This window comes from Aptenodytes forsteri, unplaced genomic scaffold, assembly GCF_000699145.1.
Source record: "Aptenodytes forsteri isolate BGI_AS27 unplaced genomic scaffold, ASM69914v1 Scaffold112, whole genome shotgun sequence".
Classification (NCBI taxonomy): Eukaryota; Metazoa; Chordata; class Aves; order Sphenisciformes; family Spheniscidae; genus Aptenodytes; species Aptenodytes forsteri.
Window position 1 is genome coordinate 854714 of NW_008794883.1, and position 21870 is coordinate 876583.

The 21870-nt window shown below is 40.1% G+C and overlaps 2 protein-coding genes across 3 annotated transcripts in view; one reads left to right on the forward strand and one right to left on the reverse strand.

Moving 5' to 3' along the window:
• Window positions 1-200, reverse strand: part of MALT1 (MALT1 paracaspase) — a 42159-nt gene extending 41959 nt beyond the window's left edge. Inside the window, exon 1 of the mRNA XM_019470866.1 lies at window positions 145-200. Coding sequence (XP_019326411.1) covers window positions 145-200 — 56 coding nt within the window. The remainder of the gene's footprint in view (window positions 1-144) is intronic.
• Window positions 201-219: 19 nt separating this feature from the next.
• Window positions 220-21870, forward strand: part of ALPK2 (alpha kinase 2) — a 47345-nt gene continuing 25694 nt past the window's right edge. Inside the window, exons 1-4 of one of the 2 annotated variants that reach the window (XM_009274731.2) lie at window positions 220-297; window positions 1167-1201; window positions 2292-2345; window positions 11365-13072. In XM_009274731.2, coding sequence (XP_009273006.1) covers window positions 11690-13072 — 1383 coding nt within the window. In that variant the 5' untranslated portion in view covers window positions 220-297; window positions 1167-1201; window positions 2292-2345; window positions 11365-11689. Of the gene's footprint in view, window positions 298-1166; window positions 1202-2131; window positions 2346-11364; window positions 13073-21870 lie in introns of those variants that run through there. The other variant, XM_009274730.2, reaches the window with a different exon arrangement.

The window sequence follows — 21870 nt, forward strand, 5'->3', positions numbered from 1 at the left end:
TGTGCTCCGCACCGGTTCCGACATCGTCCCTCTCCTCCCTCCCCAGCGGCTGCGAGCCACGGCCCGCCCGGGGCGGCGCTCCCGCCCGGAAGGACGCGCTGAGCGCAGCCGCACGGTGCAGCACGGCGCGGCACAGCTGTTTACCTCGCGCGCGGCGCGGCTTCCCGCCTCCGACCTTCCCCTGAGAGGACCCTCGCCATGTCCGTGCCTGGGAGGCCTGTGGCCCTTCGGAAAGGGAAGGTCTTCCCTCGGCCCGGGAGTGCGCGCCCTGGCGCTGCTGACAGCGTGAGGGAACCGGTCAGGGATTTGTTTTACCCACTTTGAAATGGGAAAGTTGAGTGTCTGACTTTGAGGCCGAGACCTGTTGCCAGCGTGGGCAGCTGGTGCTGAGAAGGTCAGATATGGCCTGAGAGCCAGGAGCAGCTCTCCTGTGAGAGGGAGAGGAGTTGGGTGCGGGGATAAACCAGGCAAAAATCATACACCAGTGAGAGCAGGGGTCTGGCTTTGAGGAGAAACAGCTTTATCTAACTGCAGCCAACACAGCCATGGACTCTTCTTTGTGACACATAAGGTGTCAGGTGCCTTACATGTCTTTTAGTGAGGGAGAAGAGGTACTGCTTGGGAAGAGTCCCAGGGAGAGACTTTTCCACAACTGCTCTCCATCACTGCTAATGGACAGATGAGTGTGGCTATTGTCTAAGAGGAATTCTCATCTCTCTGGAATTACAACTTGCTCAAAGTGGGCTGAAAGTGCCTTAGAAAGTAATTTTACTAACATTTTTAATCAGTGATCAAGCATTCAAATGTGGCTGCCTGTATTTCTGCAGTATTTTTTCATGTGACTGCAAGCTTGCCTTGCCTTCCCAGTGGGCAAGCTGGAAGTCAGATGGCTGCAATAGCACAGAACAGAGACCAAACTAATAAGCATTGCTGTTCAGTAGAGTCTGTTGTCTCATGGGTTGCATTGCACTAGTCAAAATGGGCTTACATCTTCTTGGAGATAAACATCTGCCTGCAGAGCAGATGACAGTATAGCATCTCTCCTGACTTCTGTGGGGTCCAGAATCTCTGAAAAACAAGCCACTTAGTTAGACTTAACTTGAAGAAATTGCATTGAGTGGCTTTTTCCTGCATCATTAACCAATAGTTTATTTCTCCTAATTTAGGTGCAAAACCAATCTGCATTGCAAAATGGATACAGGTAAGACAGTGAATTTGGCTTCCTGATGATACGTAGTTATCCACAGCTGTGTATGATGTAGCTGGTAGAAAATCAGGCAGGTGCCTTTCACCCACCTCAGCCTATGGTCTGTGCTTGTTGGGTGTCTTCCTACAATGTCAAACAGTTAAATTACCTCAGGTTGAATATGGTTTTAAATCCTGGTCTCTCATTTCTTTGGGGATTATTTTGACTATTAGGCTATTATATGAAACACAGATATCTCTGCTGCTATTCTTGAATGAGGGTGGTTGTAGGAGCTATATTTATTGCTGAACACACCAGTTTCCTATCTGGGTCTAGATAACACTGGGAGCAAGAAGTATTTAGTACCATAGTATCGCATAACCAGTTTTAGCTGTGCTTTCAGCAAAATGCTCAAGAAAAAACTTGGCACAAAACTTGCTTTTCAGCCTTTTCTAGACCCCTTGAGCTCAGAGCAGTTTGTGCAATTCATTCAAGTTCTTCCTGTGTGAGACTTGGTTTCTTGGGTAGCAGGAGTGGGAATACTTTACTTCAGGATTCACTTATTTGTCTTTGAGGAATGTGAATCATTAGGTGAATTTTTGTGTAGTGATTGTTAAAAGTTCACTGTCCACCTTTGGTTTCCTCAACGTACTTGTTAGGGGTTGTAGATTTTCTCATGTTCAGCAGAACTTTTGTGTGCTTAACTTCAAGCAAGTAAGAAATTCCCAACATGCCTAGCAAAGCAGTTAAGCACACTTAAGCATGTGCTTTAAAAAACAACCCAGTGCTTTATTATGAAAAGCTAAGGCCAACACTTCCTCTCTCTCTCAAGGCCATGAGGAAATTCCTGTGGACTTCTATGGAAGCAGGATGTACCCTCTCATCACTGCCAACTCTCTCTCTCTCTTTCTCTCTCTGTCTGTCTGAGGTTTTCCCAGGAAGAGCCATCTGCTGCATGTAATGAAATAGTCTCTCTTAAAAGTCAAACTGTTCTGTGATCAGACTCGCTATACTAAGGTCACACTAGCAAAACAACACTGAAGCTTTCACCTAGCTTCTCAGCTCTGAAACAGCATGCATAAATTAAATGTCTTTTGTAACACAGAGTCAAACCACAGGCCTGGCCCACTTCTAGAACTTAAAGAAGGAGCACTCAAGGGTAAGTGCACATTTATGGTTTGAGAGGTCAAATTGTTTATACTTTTAAAATTACTTGTCTACTTTTTTTCTCCTGTGTGCAAATAGAATGTGTATCATAAAAGATAAATAAATGAAGAAGAGCAAGTTACTTTATTCTTAATGCACTACATGAATATAGTGATTTATACTGTTACTGAACAGGAAATATGATTTGTTATTTGCTTCTGCTAAAGTATAGTAATTTTTGCTCATTTTGGTAGATTTTTTTTTTTTAAACACATTGCATTTAGACTTCTGCTAAATGTTTCTGAAATTACACTCTGGTACTATTTCCACTGAGTTTCAGCAAGACAAACAGAATTGCAAAAATCATGCAAAAGCAAGCTTCCTTCTCTAAAGAATGTGTAAGTGATACTAGGTATCCTGAAATACGCATTTTATTCTTTCTAAATATATATTGCATGACCTAATACTCATTAGGTAAAAATTTCCTCCGTTCCTGAGAAAAAATCTGGTCTCTTGGTAGCATGTAGATGATTATCAGGCTAGATGCATGAATTGCTCATGCTGACAGTGTCAGATGCTTGACAAATGTTAAAAATAGATTAAGGCAGCTTAGTGTTAAGAATTGTGCTGTGATTGCTTATTTTAATTACTCTATATTAAGGTCTTTGTTAGAGAGCCAGTCATTTATTCTTCTTACATTTAGCCAACGAATTATAGCTGTTAATACAATCGATATGTGATAACTGGTTTAGATAATACAGTATTTTGCTAGTTTGATTTCTGACATTACATGCTCCTTGACAAGTATACTGCTTTAAACGTTTGATTTGACTGCAATGTCTTGAAGGATTTATAGAAGAATAATATGGTTATAGTTATTGTTTGTGTTCCAGCATTAGGAATTCCAGACAGAACTGAGTCAGGCAGAACTACTGTGAGACACAGAAACAGAAAATGCAGTCATTGTAAATCCTTGTGTGCATGGGTTCTCACTACTCTTACCCCATCAAATGTTAGACTCTATAGTAAGCAAACTGCTGTATAAATACTTACTATAGCCCTATTGTGAACAGAGTTCACAAAGTTATAATTGAATTCTAGAATTCCAGTTTCTGTTGTCTTGGAGATTTTAACTTTTACAGGGTAACAACATTTAAGAATGTAGGCATGATCACAATACTTTTGGAAAACGTTTTTATGGCTGTCTGGCACAATCACTTTGGAAAGCTTGTACAGACTAGGAGTGGAGGAAAGCGGATCACAAATTTCATGTGGAATTTCATACCATCAGTACCGATGGATGTGTGGAAAAAAAAAGATTCACAGAAACGTGCCAGTCTTGATGAAACTTTTACAGGAAAACTTATAATAAAAGCTTTGATTTCAGCTGTCTATCAGATTTACTAATCTGTCTATCAGATTTAAAATAGTCTTTGCAATATGATCTTTAAAGGCCCCTTCCAACCTAAACCATTCTACGATTTTACATTTAGAGAAATAAGAACATCCAACAGGTCTGTAGGGGCTAATCTGCTCAAACTCCCGTGCTTTGCAGGATGGTTTTTAATCCAGAACCTATACTGTAACTGACTTCATCGTGAAGGACTTTTACCTGTTTCTGTAAAATGTGCAAATCTGAATGGCTTCTTTGAAGCCAGGAGAATTCCACACAGGGTAGAGGTAAAGTACCTGCTTTAGGACCTGGGCCTAAAACCAAGTTACTTGGAAGAGAGACTTTGGATCAAACTGGTGCTGTAGAGTCATCTGCTGGGGTTTTTTTGTTGTTTGTTTTGGTTTTGGTTTTTTTTCATAAAAAACTGCTGATGTATATACTAGCAATTGGCATCTACTTTGTTATTAGAAAACTAACTGCATTTCTTGACGTTTAATTAAGTAAATATACAAAAAAGGCAGCAAACACTTTGAACCAAGTAATATGATTGCTACTGTCGTGGTTTAACCCCAGCTGGCAACTAAGCACCACACAGCCGCTTGCTCACTCCCCCCCGGTGGGATGAGTTTTCTCACTTTTACTCTTCTGATTCTCTTCCCCCGTCCGTCCCCCTTGAAAGGTGCACACAAGTCTTGTTAAGAACACAAATCTGCTCTGAATGGCAGTGCTTGAATTGTTGAATTGCTGAACTAATACTGACGTGTCTGAGGGAGCTACCACTTCACCTGTCATCAAGCAGTGTTCAAAAACCACATCAGGACTCAAGAAATCAATGAGCTTTGGCTTGAAAATCACGTAGCTTAAAAAAAATACAAATAGATATGCCTCTCTCTATTTTTCTTTTTATTTTAGAACATTTATTTTTTATGTTTTCAAGGTTTCTTCTTTATTGTAGTGGCTGGTGATTTAGAGATTTATTTTTCTGGAAACTGAAAATGGAGATTTTCATGTTCTTACCTGATGCACAGAACCTTCAGAAATACATCCTTGGATTTTTGATTAACACAGAGAATTACTGGGGAGTAGAGAACCAAGTAATGATTGCTACTGTCGTGGTTTAACCCCAGCTGGCAACTAAGCACCACACAGCCGCTTGCTCACTCCCCCCCGGTGGGATGAGTTTTCTCACTTTTACTCTTCTGATTCTCTTCCCCCGTCCGTCCCCCTTGAAAGGTGCACACAAGTCTTGTTAAGAACACAAATCTGCTCTGAATGGCAGTGCTTGAATTGTTGAATTGCTGAACTAATACTGATGTGTCTGAGGGAGCTACCACTTCACCTGTCATCAAGCAGTGTTCAAAAACCACATCAGGACTCAAGAAATCAATGAGCTTTGGCTTGAAAATCACGTAGCTTAAAAAAAATACAAATAGATATGCCTCTCTCTATTTTTCTTTTTATTTTAGAACATTTATTTTTTATGTTTTCAAGGTTTCTTCTTTATTGTAGTGGCTGGTGATTTAGAGATTTATTTTTCTGGAAACTGAAAATGGAGATTTTCATGTTCTTACCTGATGCACAGAACCTTCAGAAATACATCCTTGGATTTTTGATTAACACAGAGAATTACTGGGGAGTAGACTGTTGGTTATAATCCTTTTGCAGAAACAACAGCAGGAAATACTTAACGATTCAACAACAGATTTTATATTATTCATAGGAATGGACTATAAAAACCTATATCTGCATTGCAGATGGACTTACACATTTGTAGGTTTGTGTGCAGCAGTTCAATGAAAGTTAATCCTTGACCGGTTAAGCAAAAGGGATCTGCCAGATTTTGTGTGGCTCCGCAAGTGTGGACAATGGCAGATAAGTTACTGAAGACATGGTCTGTGTGATCTAAGGCTATTACAAACACACATTATGTAGCTATCCATTTTTCTTGTGTTTTCAGGTACCCCAGACCCAGTGTCAACTTGGTATAAAGAGACCAAAATATTAGTTGATGGAAGGATATTTCTTAATATGAAACATAGGAGGATTATCAGTTTCATTCCTCCTGTGTGTGTAGCTAAGATAACCCTTTGTGTGGGCTAATGCAGGTTCTTCTTTCCCACTCCTTTGCGCTGATGTGGGTGTAAAGCAGGGCATTTGCAGAACACATACAGCCATACAGGGGTATTTATGCGCTGATGTGGAGCTTTTAACATACCTAGACAATGCTTTGGTTGTCAAAGCATGTTTACATATATTAATTGTACTGCAGTACTATACAAGGTCTAGGCATAGATCAGGTGCCCGTTGTGCGAGGCAGCATTTGAATACGCAGAGTGGTCCCTGACCCAAAATGCTGGTGCCTAATGATAAGGAGAGAGACAATACATGGGTATAGACTGACAGGTCCTGTGAAAGAGGGGGAGGAGCAAGTGCATCTGAAAGATAGGAATAAATCCTATTGAATAAGGGCGTGGGCTGAGCAGGACTGTACAGAGAACAGAGATTACATGATGAATAGATAGTAAATAAGAGAAAAAAACTTCAGAGAGGTAGTAAAGGGAATTTATTCCACCGACTCTAGAGGAAATGAATGCCACAGAAAGACACAAATTTCCTCCTGCTCATGTAAAATGCATAAGCTTTCTGTAGAAATAACTTCTGTGAATGTAAAATTGCTTACAAAGGAAGATTTCAATTTTGGTTGTAACTAAATAAAGTAGACAAAAAATGTGATGCAAGAGGAAAATTCATGGCCACTTTTTAAGTTTAATCAAATTTGTATATTTTTGTCAGTTAAAAATTTTTTTGCTGACATTAGTATTAAGCCCACAGTTCCTTCTGAAATCATTAGAAGCGGCTTTGGGTCCAAATCCACCTGCAAAATGGCTATTACTAAAAATTAAACTCATTTAAACATTGTTCCTTCCATGTTAAAGTATAATTTTTCAAAAATGTTTTGGGCTCAGTTGGAATAAATGATCAAATATTGAACATTTTTTATTTTAAAAATATGTTTCAAATTGGGAAAAATGTTGGCATTTTAATAAAAATAAGTTTGAACAATCAAAATTTTTATTTAGAATTGGAATTTCAGACAATTTTTTCACTGTGAATAAGTTTTTCAAAACCAGTATGGAATTATGGAGAAGTATGAATTTTAAATAAAAAAGCATTTTTTCTGAAAATTTACTTGAATTTGTTTTATTATATATTTTCTTTAGAGAAATGTTGAGTGATTGTTTTAGCCATTTTGATGCTTTTCCTAGCCATTCTTTTGCATAATATTATTTGAAACTGATTGTTTTTCACAAACACTTTGATTATTTCCTGCCATAAAAGGATTTTGGTGAAGGATCGACAAATGTCTTTACTGCCTGTTGCTGCCTTGTTAATCTGACCATTCCAGGTTTTCATCAATTCTTTACTTCTTGTAAATCATATCCAACCACAGTTCTGAGGTTACCATTTTCATGCTGCTGCCAGCTTTGTTTTCCCTTATCCTTAGTTCCTAGGGCATTAAGCTTAGGCAACATCAGACCCTGGTGATACGCGTGCAGTTTTCTTCATGGAAGTGGAGACAGACCTGAGAGATGGGTGGAGGAAGGGGAAAGGGGAAGCCAACGTGTCCAGGGATAGTGAAGGGGAAATTCAAATTGTCGCTGCTCAGCAGTGGAGATTTGTGACTGAAGAGTGATCTGTCATGGAGGGCAAGAAGGCCCAACTGCAGAAGGGGTTAAGCTGGCTGGAAGCAGGAATGCCAGAGACTGAACCACTCCCAGTAAGGGAGTGAAGTTTCCCTTGGTGGTGAGATAATAAACAGCCACAGTATTGTCTTGTAGCCATCCTGCAATGTGAGCGCTCAGGGGCCACCTTTGGGCAGCAGAGCTGGGCTGGGGGATGGAACCCATGGCAGGGCTGAGGCGCCCATGCAACCGCTCATGGATTGGTGCCGGTGCCAGTCTATGTAAGGAATGGGCTCCTGACGATCTTTGCAGACTCCCTGTAGAACCGTTTATGGCGGTAGGACTCTGCCCAATGCATTGTTCATTAAATATTTTTTTATTTTATTTAAGCACAAACGTGTTTAATTCACCTCAAGTTGTACCATAAAAATTGCCCAACAATTGCCACTGTTCTGATCAGTAAGAAATGGAAAATATGTTTACAGGTCATTAGATAACCAAAATAGGTACCTTTCTTACCATATCTGCTAAAACCTGGTGGTGTTAAGTTCTCCTACATGGCTCTGCTTCACTGTCCTCCTGTCTAGTACCTGAATTCAGGAAGTAGCATCATTGGTTTCCAGAACAAGACTTGAGACAAGCAGCCAGAACACCCTTAAACATTTAAATGTTCTCTTGTCTTCTTTTCACCAAATGTTCTAAACCCAGTTTATTAGGAATTGAGCTTATTTTCAGGTTACTAGTCAATAGCTGATGGTCAGTTATCATGATCTCCCATTCATCTTTCCTTGGTGAATTTCATTATGCATCTTCTATCACAAGTTTTCTTGAGCTAAGAGGGTATTATACTAACAGTTCTCTTTCCAATTTCTATCTAAATTAAATAATTGAAATTATGGCTTAATCTAATATCTTGTATTTTCTCCCCAGATTTTAGAAAAATAATGTCTCTATCTTGGGTGGAAAACCAGCATTTATTGCAGTTTTCCTCATGGAACATTATTTTGCTTTAATTTCCATTGTTGGATCTGACAAAATGCACAGCAATCTATCTGACAGCTCTTTTCCCCTCAATGTCAAAATGCAGCTGAATTAAGATAATGATAACTGTATAGTACAATTGCTTTAGTAAGGAGTATTCATGAGTCAATCTGCATTAAAAAAATGTTCCCAAGGCTTTTTTCAGCTGGGAAAATTACCATGCTTTTAAAATAACTTATACCCTCCAAAAAAGAGGAAAGAGGCATCTGGTCTTCTGAAGCAAAGATGAAAGCAGATTTGAAAGAATGCAACAGGGAAATACATATTTAAGAGGAGATGGGTGAATGCTGGGGGGTAATTCCATGGCACTGTAATAAAATGGAAGAGGAAAAGATTAATCTCTACTGCTCCTTTTTTTTTTTTTCTGTTAAATATTTATATTTTTTAGAGTTGAAATGGAAAGCAAAATGTGATCAGAGATCTGAAAGGCTGAAGATAATGGGATCTGATGCCTTTTTTTCTCTAGGCTCTTGTTGGACACATGGTCTAGATTGTAGTTCAAAGGCCTGCATGAAGCAAGTGTACAGTATTGGCCCAGGGCCAGTCAACAGGTGTCCGAATTATTTAAAACCACCACAATATGCTCTAATATCCTCTCAATATCCTCTTCTTGTCATCTTCAGCAGGGAAGTCCCTATTACAAGGGATTTTGAACTAGACTGCTTCTCAGGCTCAAAGGTGGTAGTCTGAGGAAGCCTGCACACCAGCTTCCTGCCCTGTACCTCCTGTGTGGATAACCTGAAACCATCTGTATGTCAGCAACACTGTATACAGCAGTGCATGTTTCCCCCTCTTAGTTTCATGCTGCAAAGCATCTCTAGCCAAGCCACTGTGACCAGGCTGACTTGCACTACTTTAAGGCTGTTTTGTCATCTTCTGTGTCTTCTGGCAACTTCCTAGCTACACCTCTGAGCTGACAATATACCTTTGTGGCACATCAGGCTTGCTCTTCAAACCATCCTTTCCTGTTGGCCTCCACTTCCTTGTGTGCTGGACCTTTGCCAATTTATTCCAAGGCTAAATTGACAAAACACGTTGCCTCTCTGCTGCCTTTTCACTACCTCCTCCCGCTCCCCCTTCTCATATCACAAATACCAAACTTCGCTCCGCTCCTCTGATCCCTTCATGCGCTTCAGAGGCCCTGTGCTGATCTGGGTTGCCTGTTAGGAGGTGCTGAAGCCAGCAGCCTTATGGCAAGGCTGCTGCAGCTCCATGCCCACAAGTCCAACCAGTGAGGCTGAGCGTGTGTACTTAGTAGGCACATATACGCATGTATACAACACATATGTTGTATGCTGGGAGAGGGTGCTGGTCTGGTTCCCCCATCAGCTGTTGTTCCTCTGCACTCCTTCATGTGCATGGAGACAAACTGTTTATCACACAACCTAACATTGTCCCTTCTAGTATCCTTCCCGTTAACCACCTTCTCTTCCTGCTTTTCTCCTCCCAGGTAACTCTGTGGAGAAGGTGTCTGTGCAGGGTTTGCCCGAAGGAAATGAAAATATACCTAGTTGCTTTGTGCTCTTTACACGAGAGGCAGATTCCAAGCAAGCCATGCAAGCCCCTTGCTATTTAGCCATTAAGCTCTAATCTAGCTCCCACATATTTTCTTACTAACTGACTTTGATCAGTGCCTGCAGTGGACTGTGACATGAAGCTCGGTGCTGACAGGTCCAATGACTGCTCTGCTTGTGGCCTTGCAGAGAGCAGATAGGGTGCTATAAAGTGCTTGAAAGGGCGTTGGGAAAGGTTGCTATGTGAGCGTGCTAGTGGCTGGTGATCTTGCAGCCAGGAGAGAGACATTAGCTAAAAAGGTCACAATGGGAGAAGCAGAGAGAAGGAAAAGGAGAATGAATAGAGGTGTCTTTGAATTGCTTCATCAGATTAGCAGGATGGCAAGGAAGATTTTCCTTCTGTTCTTCATGTCGTACCAGTTCTGTGAATAAAAATAGGTCACTATTTTTCAGAGCTTTTAGTCTGGCATCCTTCATGAGTTCAAATTTACTTGAAACTCAGTTCTGCTACACTGCTTTCCCTGATGAGTGGATCCCTGGATTGTGGAAGAGTCCTGCTGTGATTAGCGTGTGTACTCTCTGGTGAAGAATGACCCAGAGTGCCTCTAGTAGTATACAAAAACATCTCAAGTATCCAAAATCCTAAGATTTGGGAATGCTTAGGAAACAAGGTTTTTTTAAAATAAGAGAGAGATGATTCCATATTTCTTTGGATTGAGCTAATGGAAGCCTTTTGGTGTATTTCACTTTGTTTTTATGTAAATTCTGCATTGCCACACCATTTTCCTACTGCACAGCTGTAAGACTCAGTATGAACAGGAAATTGAAGCTAACCAGCCTCATTTCATTGTTCTCGCACCACAGAAATTACAAATATCAAGCCAAAATACAATAGAATTGCTTTGAACAGAAATAGCCCTATAAAATCTAAACAGACTGATTGTTCCAGGTATTTCTACAAACAGATTTTGGAATTTATGTCACTATGATGCCAATTTAAGGGATAGCGTACTGTTGTGCCAGTGTGACTACCAAAATAGCAGGTACTTGGTACCTGTAGAAATCATGCACATGTGAAAATTTACATTGTCTGCAGATTACTATTTGCATTTAGAAATGTCTAAGCGACATGTGCTGAAGCCTATTTTGTGCTGCTATGTGTATCTGCAGGCATGCTTAAGAATTTGTTTTTCTAGCACAAATCACTCCAGACAGTTACAATGTGTTGCCATTAAGTGTCATTGCATAGATAGCTGGGTTATAATGTTTGATCTTGATTTTAAAATAATGATTTTTCTTTTTTGAAAATGCTTGCAGCTATGTGTCAATTGACCACCTTTTAGAAAATATGTATACCCATTTTAGAAGTAATTTTAAACTTCAGATTTCTTTTATTTGCAGGTGCACAGAGCAAGATCTGCACCTGGAAACAGTTTGACAGCTAGAATGACCTGCTGTTCAACTTTTCTTGAACTGAAATCAGATGGAAAAAACAAAACTTCCCCAGTATTTGTTGTTGACCTAAATGACAATGTGGGAGACTTCAGGGTAAAACGAGCAGAACCAGAAACATTTTGCACAACACAAGAATTACCCCTATGAGGGTGACCCCATGTTAATTTCGCCAGATTCTAACTCTTCAAAAATCAGTGGTTTGCTGCTTGAGAAACTCGGAAAAGCAGAAATATTGTCCCCATTTTAGAAATCCCACAGACAGTTGCCTGACATGGAAGACAACATGGATGTAAAAAATACATTTAAAACCCAGGAAAATACTTCCTGCCTAAGGGATTTTTCAGAGAATGGTGATGACCTAATTAATTTTAACAGTATGGTCAGTGTCACGGCTGGAAAAGCAGAGAAATACTGCAGTGGACAGGTGCATTCCCGCCCTTCAAAAGTAATCACTTATAATACAGACAACTGTTGCCTTGACACGGAAGACTCTGTATCTGGTCAGTCTCTGGCAGATGTCCAGGCATGTAAAAAGACGGGGCTCGGTAGACCTCTAAACATGAATACCCTATTCAGTGAGCAGGCAGATACTCCCATAGTAAATCACAATTATTTTGTAAAAGATGATTCTGAAAATTCTGCCACTATTCCAGAGATTTATGCAGAGGAAATTCCAAGTGTAAGTGATGACTTTTCTGATGATGACCTAGAGGATTTTGAATGTTCAGATGTGCTGACAGTGCATGAAAATGAAATCTGGAAAAAGAAATTACAGTTTTTATTAGAAAGTGATGATGAAGATGATTTAAAACTGAGTAAGGATTGTGATGGGTGTGCTTACTTCCTCAGTGAAATGCCTTGTCTGTTCCGAGTGTCAGATAACACTACGCCTATGGATACCACCATTGGCTTCTGTGGTCATCACTCAAAATTCAAAGGAGTAAATGTAAGGAGAGACCCCTCTATGTACAGCCAGTCAACTTTGCAGGCAGAGATGACTCTCACTGTTGGACACCACCGAGATAAAAGTACCAGTTTGAAAGACAAAGAAAAGTATAAAGTGCCTGTTGCATCTGCAGACATTGAAGATGGCCATCCCAGAACTGAAGAAGAAAATAATGGAAGTGGCCACTCAGCTGCAGATTTCTCAACTGACAAATCAAAGAACAAGGATAATGTACGTGCCAAAGCGGACTCCTCTACTAATGGCATAGGTGCTTCTTTGACAAATCAGGCTTCAGAGACAGTGACAGAAAACATTATGGACAAGGACTTGCTGGGTGAAAGCTCATTGCTGCTAGAGGAGGGGGGAAGAAATTTGTCGGAGGAAAATGCAAGGCATGCTGTCTGTACCTTAACAGAAAATCTAAGAAGAAACCTTTTAAAGTTGTTAAACCCTAAAGAGCTTTGCAGATACGTAAGTAATATAGGACAGTCTTTCCAGACTGCAGCAGAGGTCAGGGAATCCAGTGCTCTGTTTCCCAGTCAGGAAGGTGTCATTTCAACACAAATCCCTGAGGAGACAGAAAGCTTGCAAATGCAGGCTGGTTTGTGTCATACAGAAGAGGCTGATAAAGAGTGTCATTGGGAAAGGAAAAGGACTTGGGGCCTGTCTGAGCAAAATCAGATGCCAAATGAAAATGTCTCACCCAGGGTAAGTAAAGTGTTTATCATTTAATGGAAAGAGCTGCTCTGCTGATTTGAATGCATTTTATTCCTGTTTGTCACAAAATAATGTAAAATTTAAATTACTTTGAAAGATACTATTCATGAACTTCTGAATGACAGCTACGGCTGGGAAGGAAATCTGGTTTTGAAAAAGGCCCAAATAAACCATAAGCTGTTCTAATTATAGAGTGAGACTGATAATAGTAAGAGGCACTAATGGGACTCTGGACAGCTGGATAGGGAAATCCGATATGTGGGCTATTGCACAGGTCTTATCAAAGTAATGTTTCTTTCAGTCCAGAAAGTTTCTCAAATACTTATTGTGAGCAGAGAATGTTGTGATTTACTTTCTTTTCAGTTTATACTCAAAGAACAAAATTGTCATCCACTTATGGTGCTGGAAATCTAAAACAAATCAACAGGGGTTTGCTCTGAATTTATAACAAGGAGGGGAATTTAATCCAGAGAGTTCATGTTACGGAGGTGAATGGAGCTTTGCTTTTTAAAAATAAAACGCTGAAAGAGTCAGATATTCCAGCTGAAATGTAAAAACCAGTTAAAAATAAAACCCCAAAGTAGTAGTCTCTGTGTACTTGCATATTTTATGTCTGTTGGTAGGAAATCAACTAGGGAAATCAGTATAGTTGTACAGACTGATATGATGCTCCAGCGGTTTTCATAAGTGGGAGAATTGGATCATACTTTTTATTTCACATAGTAAAGACTGAAGATACATAAATATATATATAAGTATTAAATCATGAATAATCTTGTTATCACCAACTTTGCTGATTTGAAAGTGCACAGCTAGTTGCACAGAAAAAAACATTTATGACAAATAAACACAAGCTTTTTCCAGTTCCACATGCTTTTCTTCATCTATATCGTTTCAGCAAAAATGTATCCCAGTTCTGGGTAGTAGACTGACTTTAATCTCACCACTGGGGTGTCTTCAGCAGTCAAAAATCACTTGAATTCTTCTGCCTGAAAAACATCCATAAGTTTCTCTGTTTTTATAGTACTTAAAATTCCAATCATTTTAGCAGCACATAATGTTCTTATGATGGGGAATACCCTCCTATTGAAATTAACCTGCTGAGAATTTCTTGACAGTATGTATTACCATGGTTTGCAAGAGGCATTGTTTCATTTTTTTCCAAGTGCAGTACAAAAATTTAAATCCCAGAACCCTCTTAGCAAGGAGCAGCTGTTACGTTACTGTAAGTGCCATGGCCAAATTTCAGATTGGCTGGTTAGACTCTTGCTACCTGCAGTCAGTATGTATTTCTTCTGTTTGTGTGTCCATGACCAAAACTTTACATTAGATAAAAATTAAGTAGGAAAGAAGTATCGGTGTACACAAAAGGTCTAGAGATGAGCACAAACCAAACACCTGGTTTTAAACATGCATGAATGAAGATGAAATTTAGGTGTAGGTTCAAAATTATGTGGTCTTGAAAATGAGCCAAACAAAAGCATCCCATCTGAAAACTACTCTTTATAGCACAAGTAAAATGTGGACAGCTTCTCCCATGTCCCATACAGTAAGCCAGAAACTCCTCAGCAATCTGCTTGTGTAGCCTAAGAATCAACCTCCTATTGCTGCACACAGGTTTATGTAAAAGTGCACTGTGGTATTAGCTGGAGCCCAGCATTTGAGACAGCTCTGCCAGGAGCAAGGTGAGGGACTTGTAGCAAAAATCACAGCTGGCCGCTTTTGAAGTGTGTTGTATTTTCCCTCTCCATGTGGTGAATCAGGTCTGCTGAGAGGTACATAGCAGCCAGAGAACCACAGCACTAATTACTTAAGGATTTACACTTCCCCTTAGTGCCAAGATGCCTCTAAATGGAACAACCTTTGCAGTCTGTCTTGTGCAGCAACTGCTGTTCTGGGTGACTTCTCCTGCCATTAGATGGTCAAGGTGGGAGTCTCCTGACTCCTCTCATGACCTCATGATCTACCCCCAGGTGAAATTCTTTATTTATCTAATGCTTCAAAGCAGCTTAATTAATAATAGGTTCTAAAAGCCAACTGTACCAGCTGTATGATATTACATACTGTGCAGAGAGCTAGGAGGCTTCAGGTTTGCAGCATGTCATTCAAGAGCTGGTGTCTGTTTAGTGTTCAGCCAGCAGCCTCAGCCCAAGGTACTGGTGTCACTCCTGAATTACAGAGCCCATGTCTATGGCCTGCTGAATGCCAGCAATGTTGGTGAAGTCCTGCTGGAAAGGGCAGGTTCAGAGGGATTCGAGGGCATAAGCAAAATACTTAACATTTACGCTGATACACTAGGAAGAATGGCATGTGGTGTTTGTATATTTCTAGAGCAGTTTTTTTCTGCTGATTAGATCTACTGTTCATCCTGCCATTATTTTGTTTTCACTTGTGTCAGAACAGCCTGTTCTCATAAAACTTGAGAGATACTTGGTTTGATCTTCCTGACATAAATTTATGTCACTTCTAGATAATTTTGAATTTTATTATACAAAAAGGAGAGAAGCAGAACTGACACAGAACTTCCAAGTAATCAGGTAATCTGGTTGTGCACAAAAAGTATTTTGTCTGACACATCATACTTCTGCTTTGTTAGATTCCAGGGTAGCCAAAATTGCCAGGACTGCTTAGGCCAATGAAGCTGTTCATCTGTTGGGCTACTGGCCCTGTTCAATATGTTAAGATGGTAGCTATCTGCTGTTGTGTGTGATGTCCTAGAAGCTGCCATGTGTAAAGGAGAACTGTGATTTAGAGTGTTTGATTGCTGGGGCACTCTTAAGTTTAGAGCTCCCTGCTCTGAGGTTAGTACAGAAATGTAGGTGCTAGTCATGTGCACTGCACTCCAACACTGTCATGAAGGAGAGGGCGTGTGCTGGGAGCAACATGCAGAAAGATATGGGAAAAGGGTGGAAAGGTAAGAGGGGAGGAAGGAGTTGGGTTACGCAACAAAAGAAGAGGAAAATGAAACTGTTTGAAAGGGTTTCAGAACAGTTATGATGGGTTAACTCTGCCCGTGAGGGGTTAGATTGAAACCCAGCAAATGGTTTCATGTAGGCCAATAAACAGCTGGTGGATGGCAACTGGTTTAATGGCTGGCTTTGAATACAAAATGGGTGAGGAGGACTTCTGTTCCAAAACAGTAGTGAGTAAGAATTACTGTGCATGCCCAACACATCATTTTCAATCAGCTTATAGTTGTTTCGTTTTTCATTCAAATGTTTTTAAAGTACATCTCTGCCTCTTGTCTCATTTGAGTGAATAGTTGCTGGAAAAAATGAAGGCTTTTTGGTTATCTGAGCTCAAAACCTAGTCAGTTATAATTTTTTATGAGACATGTATTCTTGCTCCCTCTTGGTGCAGCTTGCCACCACTCAGTTCTTTTGCTGGAATTTTGAAAAAACAGTTTGCCTAAATCTGTTTCCTATAACAGGGGAAGCTGGGATCCAAATCTCCTCCAACTTTGAATCTTAGCAGAAATTAGGTCTCTCATTTCTCAAAGTTTTTCACTTCATTGGAAAGTTTTGCACTCTGTATAAAATACTCAGTAGTCCTTGGGTGCAGAATAACTCTCCGTCAAGTGGTTAGCATGTTTTGTTTCTAAATATTATATTCATACTATGTGGCACAGATCCAAAAAGAAAGCGTGAGAAGCTACACCTCATCCTTTCTAATAGGCTAGAGTGGTTGGTATTTTTGCTTGAAAAGGTGGTCGTCTCAGACTTTTGCTCTGAGTCTGGCTGAGATGAGAGCTGAGCATTCCCAGGGAATGGTCTGAGCCTGAGCAGTGTGCTAAGGGGCAGGAGCTCTGCATCAGAGCAAACAGGATTCCTAGTATGAGTAACTAGAGCTCATGCAGGCTGTGATACCAACCCTGCTCGTTCAATAGGATCCACCCTAGGGCTGGCAGATAACATCCCATTTTGTCACCTGTGTTATAGTTGGCTCCAGTCTTTCCTGAGAGACACACAAAAAACCTCATCCATTGAAAATCCTCACCACCTCAGAGCATGGACCCATGACAGCTGTGCATGGTCAGCCTATTGTTCTATGTTGTTGTCAAAGGCAGAGAACTCGCTTTCTGTCCTTTGAAATACTATAGTTCTTATTTAACTTCCTCTTTTTCTGCCCCTTCAGCAGGAATAGCAGGATGCTAGCAGGATGTGCCTGTCAGTAAGCATCTGTAGGATAAAATATAGCTCATGTCTTTTGTTTCACCTGTCTAAAGCAGTTGAAATAACTACAGGTATTGAGTTTTTTAGCTAATCCAAGGCAGGTGTGCCATTTAAAGCAGAGTGTTATTTTAGGAAAGAGGAATTTGAGTGGCATTGCATGAAACAGGGAAATAGAAAGAGCCACTAAGCTACTGCTGGAGAACAGTGTAAACCAAAAGCAGTTCCAAACATGGTGGATTTGAGGGAGCTCTGATCCAGAGGCAGCGATATACTTATTGTCTGTATTCTAGGGATGGTTTGTTATAGTCCTTTTGTACAAACAGAGGGATATAAATGTAACATGGAGACTTTATTTACAGTGGAGAATTACCTTGCTAAACCTTGTTAATTCAGTGTTATTTAAAGTCAATCACTGAACAGCACACGGCCTGCCAAGCTTAAGAGCCAGTCAGATCCAGAAAGGATTTCTCTTAACTTCAGGGAAGCTGTCATTCCCACCAAAACGGGATCCACTGCAACTCATAAAAACAGGAGTGAATATGGGATACCGAGTGCAAATACCAAAACAAGAGGTAGCGTGTAAAGCAACTAGACAACATAAATGGATCTGTCTTTATTGCCACAAGAGAGTCAATGGCTTTCAGAGCCAGAGCTTTGTTTTCAGAAAATTGTATTTTTGATCTAGTCCTGATTTAGACTTATGCATAGCTTGCATAGTAACTCAGCACTCTACAAACATAGTATGGCAGTAAAGAAACATTAAAGCGTTAAAACATTAAAGCATTAAAAGAAACAGTAAAAAATGTAACATGTTGACCACTAAGTTGGATGATACAGTGGACTGAATAGAAGATCTCCAGACCTGAAAATGAACCAGCGCAGCTTGGGCTGAAGGGACAGATCAGTTTTACCATAACATTTGAGATCACAGATTGGGTGCTGTTCCTCGGTTCCTGGTGACTTGAAGAAGTGACTTGAAACATTCAAGGGGTGACTTGAAACATTCTGGGAGAAGCTCACTTCACCTGTAAAACATTTTGCAGGTCTGTAGGTCATCAGTTTGGTCATCCGTGTCTTCTAGATCTCCATAGAGACTGTCAGATGAAAATGTTCCTGATATCAGATTGCCATGAAGAAGTAAAATCCTTTTAAATTTCTCCTTCTTTTCTCCGTGTTCTCCCCTGTTTCATTCCATAACTCAAGGGGTGACAAAAGTGCTCACTTACGCCATATGGTCCTTCTTTGCTTCTCATTTAATTGTTCCTGTCAGGCTTTGGAACACAATGGGTCTTATTAGCAGAGCAAGAAAACCAAGGAAGGGTCCTCCTTACATCATGATTTTACAATAGATTAAAAAAGAAAGCTCTGGTTTTGAAGTGGCCGTTTCCATTTTCCTTTTACATAGCTCTTATGCAACTGACTTACCTGTTTATCCCTCCTTTATTCACAGTAACCATGGCTTTATAATGAAGGTACATGGACTGTATATTTCATGTATGAGTTTAAATACAGAAGTGTGATTTCATCTTTCTGTCATCACGCACTAGGCAGTTTGTTACACACACACAAAATTACTTGTTCTAGTGCATTCACATAATTAAATTCTCTAGTTTGTTACCATTCTTTTGTCACCCCTGGAGTCGAGCAGACTGTCCAGTAATTGAAGCAATTGTTAAAATGTATGGCATTAAACCCTAGAAATCTTCTGTGAGAACAGGGAACAAAAAACCAAATCAAGATGAATAGTTCTAGGACTGTGTTAGCTGAAATAAATCTAATCTAAGAAAATACCAAAGTTAAAGCCAGCAAGGTTTCCTAAAACATGTTTAAAGGATTTGGCTATAAGTACTTTCAAACAAAAATAACATGGAGCTGATTACCACATACCCTAGGAGCACATATCCCTGGTAAATATAAATTAAAAAATTAATAAATGTGCCACTATAAGACTTCAAATTGCATTCTGCTTTCAGACCTACTTTTGTCAAATGCAAGGCAAGGCACTCCATTACAAGTCCTCTTTTGTCATTGTATTTATTTTCCAGCCATCAGACAGTGTGTCTAGACTCTACAGTGCTGCATGTCTATAAATGCTTGAGACAGATGCTAACGTGGACAGACATACAGATTAGATAGATAAAAGGGTTCTTGAAATAATCAGCCCACTTTCCAGTGGGCATGAGAGCTGTCTATTTTCAGTCTCATACCAACAGCAGGTAGGGACTGACTGATCATATGTCTAACATACTTAGCAAGAATTCCACAGGTGTTAGTAAAAGCTGTGATTGAGGCTGCTGTGGCTGTAAGGAATAGAAAAATAAGCTCTGCTTTTCAGAGGTTTGCAGGGGAAGTGGAAGTGGCAGAAGGAGCACTAAGCTCAAACCAAATGCTCAGGACCGACTGAGAAGAGAACTGGAACTGACTCTAGAGACACGTCCAGGCCCACATCCCCCTTGACTTGAGAGAAGGTGTGCATCTTAAGCTCAAAGAACTAGAGACTGGCATCTTCTCCTGCAGAGCAGACTTGAGCAGGAGACCAAGGCATTGGGAATCAGAGAGGACTGCAGTTGTGGAGCTGAGATTCCTAGGCTCAGGGTTTCTAGGTAAGTATGCACTAGCCAAGGAGTTTTGAAGACACTGTGGTGGCAACTGCATGGTGCTTGGGGTGGGAACAGCAGTTAAAGTCATTGACAAAAATCTTCTATATCTCTTCCTTCCCCATTGTCCACAGCATGTAGTCAGCTCCACATCCTACTCAAGCTGAATGGAGAAACAGAAAGGATGAAAGGAATTGCAACTGAAGTGGGTGGCTTTTGCAGCAAAGGAAAGCAATATTTGCTACAGCCGGTAATCCTTTTACCATGAACTTACGGAAACTAAGAACCTAGTGTCTGAGCAGCCCCTGCCTCTACCTGAGCACACAGCAACTCATGGGAAATCCTTCATTGCATATCCTTCACTAAGTAACAACAGATTCTTTTCAGGACCGCTTTTCTGAATTCTGTGTCTGCCAGCACTCATTACATATTTACAGCTCTGCTGTAGCCCAGAGGACTCACCCATTATGTATCACAGTTGTTCATTTCAGCCATCCAGCACATCGTTACAAGTTAACAAATAACTATGGATGGAACTGGGACTCAGGAGGGAAAAACCAACCCAAAACAGTTATGAAGTTGAGTTTGTGGCTGGATAAAAGCTAAAAAGTGTAAAATGTCTACAAATATTGGTGTTTTTTAAACTTAGTCTGATGTTTTTTAGCATTTCTTAATTTCTGCTGGGAGTCAGTACAAAGCTTCAGACAACCGCTAGAAAGATACATGGTCAAATGTACAAACTAATTCATGAGGTCCGTGTTGTTATAGCCTGTTAATGGCTATTTGAAAGTGAATATTTTTTTTCAAAGGTTGACTGCTAAATTGCTCTCTACTTTTACAGATTGTTCTGGCAAATGAATGGTAACCAAAAGCATAAAGCATAATTAGTTTAGGAAACAATGCATTTTTCTCTAGTAAAAAATTGTAGGCTTCTCCATCTATGAATTGCTATGGGTGAAACATGCTCACCACCTCCATGGAATTGATTTAGAGCTGAAGAGGATTAGAGAAAATCCTGGAGAACAAAAGCTTGGCAGGGACTCCGGAACAAGAATTTAAGAATGAAAGCTCAATTCTGAGGAGAATGGTGAACAGTTTAACAGATTTTGTATGCCAGGCAGATGGCAGCACTTTCTTCATCCCATGCAAGCCCAAACATCAGCCAGTTGTTCTTCTTAATAAAGTCTGCACTCCTTGCATAAATGAAGTTCAGTTTGGCTTAGTTTAATTGAGGAATGGATTGTTTCTACATAAAGTGATGATTTGGAATATTTTGATATAGAAGAATAAAGGAGATGCAGGAGGAATATGGATTTTTATTTCCTGCAACAATTTTCCCAGCAGTGCCCCTAAGGTTGCAATGCATGTCTCATTGCTAGAGGAGGGCTGAATATGCCTTATATTGAGCAATTCATTACCACTTGGACAGAGGCAAGATCTGGAATGATCTCTATCATTCCCTTTTGAAGCGGGACTTGTCACCTCAAGGGGTCAGAGGTGACCCAAGACAAATTTCGAAGACAGCTTAAAACTGACCCAGAGATGTTAATTTCTTGGTGGGAGTCTTGTTCTGAAGTACATAGCACAGCAGACATGTGGGGTGCATTCTCTGAAACTTTTCAAGACTGATACATATTAAGAAAGCATCTTTGTGAAACTTAAGATAACAATGCCCATGATGGGAGCAAAAGGGAAGGCAAGCTCCCAGAAAACTAGTCTGGGTAGTTCCAGAAACTCATCAGTTTTGATTATGTAATAATTACATAAGTATGGTGGGACACTCTGACTGTTAGCAAAAGGCATAGACATGAATTTTATTTTATTTTATCTGTTTTTAACTAGCTGAACTATATCAGTCATTGATCTTCATCTTGATTACATTTTATATTTCTCAGCATTTGGATCCAGATCTGAAACTTACCAGGGTTCAAGGCTGTTAAGACCCAGGAGTTGGATTGAAATCCATTAGGTTGATAGCTACAAGTCAGAAACTTGACTATTGACAAATATTTAAGAAAAA